Source organism: Oryx dammah, unplaced genomic scaffold (genome assembly GCF_014754425.2).
Source record: "Oryx dammah isolate SB20612 unplaced genomic scaffold, SCBI_Odam_1.1 HiC_scaffold_23, whole genome shotgun sequence".
NCBI lineage: Eukaryota > Metazoa > Chordata > Mammalia > Artiodactyla > Bovidae > Oryx > Oryx dammah.
In genome coordinates, this window is record NW_024070207.1 from 55,621,117 (window position 1) to 55,627,116 (window position 6,000).

Consider the following 6,000-nt stretch of genomic DNA (forward strand, 5'->3'; position numbering starts at 1 on the left):
ACTCCTTGGTCCCCTTTCCTTGTTTCTCACTCCCACTTTTGGAATCCTCTCCCCATTGGGGTCTCATTTTTCTCTCCTGGATTTCGGCCCTTTTCTGACTCAGAACTATCAACATGGCGGGGGGAGAGAGCACATTTGAGATAGGTCATACGACCCATTCATAGCATCTGAAGATAAGATCCTTTACCATGATTAACACAATTATTAAAACAACCAGCATACCTTCCCAAGTACAGTCTAAGCTTCACTTGAAATCCTAGCCCACAGCTAAACTTTCATTACCTTCCCCACTACGCTGGAAAGTTGCCTGTAGCTGCAAACCCAAAAGGCCTGTCACTCACTGGCTGACATTTGCAGACTTGAGGACCATGAGAAATGCTGCACTCTGTGTGGGCTTAATCTCCACCTTACTTTTAAGCTTCCCTGCGAAGGAACTGGGGTGGGCAGGCAGGGAGCGGCCTCTGGCTTCTCAAAATATTGGTCTTGGCTGAGCCAGCAGGCTGCGGCTGAGCTCCAAGCATGGCCCGCTACCCACACTGCTGGGAAGCAGTTCCTAATTTCTGGTTCTCTCTGCAGGCTTTTCACATCACCAACGACGAACCCATCCCCTTCTGGACTTTCCTGTCCCGAATCCTGACAGGCCTCAATTATGAGGCCCCCACATACCACATCCCCTACTGGCTGGCCTACTATCTAGCCCTCCTTGTGTCCCTCCTGGCGATGGTGATCAGTCCTGTCATCCAGCTTCAGCCCACTTTCACACCCATGCGGGTCGCACTGGCTGGCACGTTCCACTACTACAGCTGCGAGAAAGCCAAAAAACTCATGGGCTACCGGCCGCTGGTCTCCATGGATGATGCTGTGGACAAGACCGTGCAGAGCTTTCATCACCTGCGCAAGGTCATGTGAGGTGCCCCCAGTCCTGGCCCTTCGATGCATTCCCTAGCTGATAACTCTCTCCCCTGGAGACCAATAAACTAACCTCCTTCCAGTGATTGTCTTCTTAGCTTAGGTCTCCCCCAGCCAGTATGATGACAGCACATCCACCCTTCCATGACCAAGAGGACAGTTAAATTAGCAGACACATCTTCTTCGTGGGACCGGATATCGATTTCTTAAAACAGGGTAGCAGCTTCCTATTCGAAGTGTTTTGTGTTCTCTCTGCCCCTGGGTTCCTTAATCATTCCAGTGTCCCCTGCGCACAACCAAAGAAGCTGTAGGGAAGAAACGGCCATTTGCTGATTGAGGAGGGTGTCCTAGATTTATTTCCATGCGGACTGTTCAAGGAGCCACAGATGACAAATACCCTAGAGAAAAGCAGAAGTTATGTGAGGCATCAAATGTACATTTCAAATAGACACAGAGTTGAGAGAAAAAGCTTAGAAAGCTTGAACAATTATAAACCCCCAATCCCCATGGGGGAAAGACTGCTGGTTGTTCACCTCCTTGCATGCTCCCGAGTTCTCTCTCAGGTACAGCTGCTGTGCCTGCTTGCGTTATTTTTCATAAAGCATTCTTTCGTGTACGCCTTTCTTATCATCCACAGAGCCCTCTTGTCCTTTTAATGGCAGGGTGGAACACAGGGCAGGTGGACAGGAAGCCATGGGAAAGGTCAGAGAGAAGAGCCTCTCCTTTATCTGCTTGGAGATGATACAGAAAGGGCTATTTCCTCACAGCTCATGCTCACAGAACCCTTTAGGACAGTTCCCAAAAATCAGCACGTATAGTGAATCAGCGTTCTTTATTTTCTGTTGTTCTTACAGAACCCGGTTTCTTCTTAGACTCATTGAAATGTAATCTTAAAGATGTCTGTTTTGTTTTGTTTTGTTTTTTTCCTCTACCTCTGTCCAAGGGTGGGGAGGCACTTGGGGAGATAGGAATAAACTGAAGGTATTGTACATGCCGTGCAGTGTGTGATACAAACTTCATCCAAACCTAGGGGGAAACTGAACTGCTAGGGTGAGGGAACACAGACAGAAATAAGACAGATCTTTGGCCTAAGGCACTTAGAATAGAGGAGTTAAGATACATTCAGAAGGTCCTGTAATACAAGGCAGGAAATAAGACCAGGTGGTGTAAGTTCCGAGGAGGGATACATGGCTTCCAGCCAAGACCGTGTAGGTTAAAGAGTCACTGGGTACAGGCCCCTAGATGGTGTTTCAAGGTAAAAGGTCGGGTTCACGGGCATTGGTTTGTCATAGTTTCATTAGCAGTGTGTTGTGTCCTGTGACTTGGAGGAACATGGAGCGGTAGGAGTTTGAAAGTGAAAGTTGCTCAGTCGTGTCTGACTCTTTGCAACCCCATGGACTATATACAGTCCATGGAATTCTCCAGGCCAGAATACTGAAGTGGGTAGCCTTTCCCTTCTCCAGGGGATCTTCCCAACCCAGGGATCGAACCCAGGTCTAATGCATTGCAGGAAGATTCTTTACCAGCTGAGCCACCAGGGAAGCCCAAGAATACTGGAATGGGAAGCCTATCCTTTCTCCAGCGGATCTTCCCGACTCAGGAATCAAAATGGGGTCCCCTGCATTGTAGGCAGATTCTTTACCAACTGAGCTGTCAGGGAAGCCCTAGTAGAAGTTTGGTCAAGCTAAAGAGGTTGGGTAAACTTTATCTTATCAGCCTGGGAAATCATTGACAGTTCAAGCAATGGGGCAAAAAGCCACCAACATTCTAGCCACCCTAAAAAGCCTAGGAGCCCAGATAGGAAGTAACACTTCAAGCAGTGATGCAGCCATCCATGGAACTAGAAATGGAGTCTTGGTGGAAGGCCCTGAAAAGGAGTCAGCTTGCTGTAGGATTCCTCTGCTGGGTGAGAAGGAGGAGAAGGCCAGGGCACAGAATGGAAGACTCCACTTTTGGAGCCACTGGAAGGAAGGTCTCAGGCCGGGAAGACTGAAGGTGGTGGACCTCACTGAGGAGCACCGAGGACCAAAATGCTCTGGGCCCCCACCTGTTTGGGGAAAGTGTGACCAGCAGGGAACCACGGGCTCCACACACCCCTGGGGACTTGTCAGAAAGTGGGGGCTCACCAAAGTACTGATTCTGTTTCACAAGCCCCGCCTTTGGTTCTGAACCACTGAAGTGGTCTCCCAGCAGGTCAGTGAGTCCAGCTAGAACCTCACCTCAGCCCCTGTAAGGCTGAACATGCCCACCTCACCATCCTGTTTTCTTTCCTGCCACCATAGCCTTGGAGCACACATCCCTAAAATGACCCCTGGGTAACTGACCCAGTCTGTGCCTCTCCCCTGTGGCACCTGTCTGCAGAATCAGACCTGAGGGAAGGCCCTTGTTTCCAAGCTTGGGAACAGCTACAGACCCAGTGCCACATGTCCATTGGAGAGCTCTCTCATTTCAGGCCCTATCCCCTCCCCAGCCAGGCTGACCTAGTTCTGCCCCTGGCCCATCTATACCTGGGTCAGATATACTGGGACGGCTGAGCTGATCTGTCTGCCTGCTTTGGTCCAGACTCTACACCCATCCAGGTGTCCTTCCCTAAAACAGATCTACACCCTGTCTGTCTTCTGCTAAAACACTTTAGTGGGGCCCAGTTTTCTCCTGAATCCATTCTGCAACCTATCCATAACAGCCTATGCCCAGCCCACCTTGCCAGCTTCTCCCCCTGGCTTGACACCTGCATGCTGCAGCCAATCTTCTCTGCCCCTGTCATGCATGCTACCCTGATTCTCCTGACTGGAAATCGTCTTTCCTCTGGTCTCCCCACCCAAGCCGAGAGCTCCTTGCAGGCAGAACCAACTAGTGTCCCCACAGTGGAGAGCGGAGCTCAGGAAACAGGTCACCACCTGCCTGGCCTGGCATCCTAGAATGACAGCTGCAGCAAAGGAAGCAGCCAGCGGGCCTAGTTGGAGCAGAGGTTCCAGGCCTGGCATTCTTGTGTGGATTCGGGAGGTCTTGTGAACCCCATAAATTGGACGCAGCCTTTTGGGCATCTGTGAGTGTGTGTCTTTTGGCAGGTGAGGCACGTAGCCATCATCAGCTTTTGAAACATGACTGTGACCCAACACAGAATTCGAGCCAGTGGGGATGGGGGCCAACAGCTGTAGAGAAGCCTGATTTGGATGGAGGGTCCAAAGTGGACAAGCCAAGGGGGCAGAGGCCAGAGTGTGTGCCTGGGACAGGGGCTGCCTATGGCCAGCTCCACCATCTGTAGGGTCCCTGACTCCAAACTGGGGAAGGACTGGAACCAAGGCAGAGGCTGGCTCGGCAGACAGTGCAGGAATGGTTCAGGCCTTTGGCCACAACCCTCCAAACTATGGTGTGCATTTCTACCTGCTGACAGGAGCTCTCGGCCTCTTCTCTGCTTGCTGGGTGAGACAGCCTGGTGTTAGAAGCTGTCCCTTCTACTGAACTGAAATGCCTCTCTCTGTGACCTCCCCCACCTTCTGTCCCTCCACCAACTCTAGAAAGTAGGCTTGCAGCTCCCTGTGCTCCTGAGCACCACTCCCCTGCACAACTGGGCCTGCAGCCTCTGCTTTCAACCCTCACCTCCAACATCATTTTCTTCCCCATGAAGATGTCTCTCTTCTGGCTTCCCACAGAGCCTGCCCTACATGCCATCAAAGCCCTTCCTCAATCATACAGTACTCATGGCCTTAGCTGCCCATTCTCTTCTGAGCCAGGGGCCAGGGGCTTTTGATGCATTTCTCTGTCCCTGAAGTCCGGGTGGTGCTTACTTCTGAGAAAAGTGAAAGCCACTCAGTAGAGTCCAACTCTTTGTATAGTCCATGGAATACTCCAGGCAAGAATACTGGAGTGGGTAGCCTATCCCTTCTCCAGGGAATCTTCCTGACCCAGGCATCAAACTGGGGTCTCCTGCACTGCAGGCAGATACTTTACCAACTGAGCTATGAGCGAACCATAGCTGAGAAGGTGATCAGTAATGGTTACTAGACTCATGGGCATTGAGATGAGAAAGGCGGTAATACCCACATTGACCACCTGGGGAAGCCTCAGGCAAGGGCACTGAGCACTGCTCCCAGTTCCCCAGGCGAGTGTACCCAACATTATGCTGTAGATTCAAGGGACACAGGTTCTCATCTCAGGCTTTCCAAAGTGAAGGGCCCAATGAACACAAATAGATGTTTAGGAGTGGAGACACTACAACCTTCCATCACCAGCATCCACCTCTTTTCACAAGCATTGCCTAGTTGATGGTCTCAGTTCAGTTCAGTTCAATCGCTCAGTCGTGTCCAACTCTTTGCAAGCCCATGAACTGCAGCACGCCAGGCCTCCCTGTCCATCACCAACTCCTGGAGTTCACTCAAACTCACGTCCATCAAGTCGGTGATGTCATCCAGCTATCTCATCCTTTGTCGTCCCCTTCTCCTCCTGCCCTCAATCCCTCCCAGCATCAGAGTCTTTTCCAATGATTCAACTCTTCACATGAGGTGGCCAGAGTACTAGAGTTCCAGCTTCAGCATCATTCCTTCCAAAGAACACCGAGGACTGATCTTTAGGATGAACTGGTTGGATCTCCTTGCAGTCCAAGGGACTCTCAAGAGTCTTCTCCAACACCACAGTTCAAAAGCATCAATTCTTCGGCACTCAGCTTTCTTTATAGTCCAACTCTCACATCCATACATGACTACTGGGAAAACCATAGCCTTGACTAGACAGACTTCTGTTGGCAAAGTAATGTCTCTGCTTTTGAATATGCTATCTAGGTTGGTCATAACTTTCCTTCCAAGGAGTAAGCGTCTTTTAATTTCATGGCTGCAGTCACCATCTGCAGTGATTTTGGAGCCCCAAAAAATAAACTCTGACACTGTTTCCACTGTTTCCCCATCTATTTCCCATGAAGTGATGGGACCAGATGCCATGATCTTCATTTTCTTAATGTTGAGCTTTAAGCCAACTTTTTCATTCTCCTCTTTCACTTTCATCAAGAGGCTTTTTAGTTCCTCTTCACTTTTGTCATCTGCATATCTGAGGTTATTGATATTTCTCCCAGCAATCTTGATTCCAGCTTGTGCTTCT

At 50.2% G+C, this 6,000-nt stretch overlaps 1 protein-coding gene across 2 annotated transcripts in view; it reads left to right on the forward strand.

The window, feature by feature from the left end:
* NSDHL (NAD(P) dependent steroid dehydrogenase-like) overlaps positions 1-1,903 on the forward strand; it is a 28,276-nt gene extending 26,373 nt beyond the window's left edge. For both annotated transcript variants that reach the window (XM_040265539.1, XM_040265540.1), the window contains exon 8: positions 577-1,903. In XM_040265539.1, the coding sequence (XP_040121473.1) occupies positions 577-909 (333 nt within the window). In that variant the 3' untranslated portion in view covers positions 910-1,903. The remainder of the gene's footprint in view (positions 1-576) is intronic.
* Positions 1,904-6,000: the final 4,097 nt, after the last annotated feature.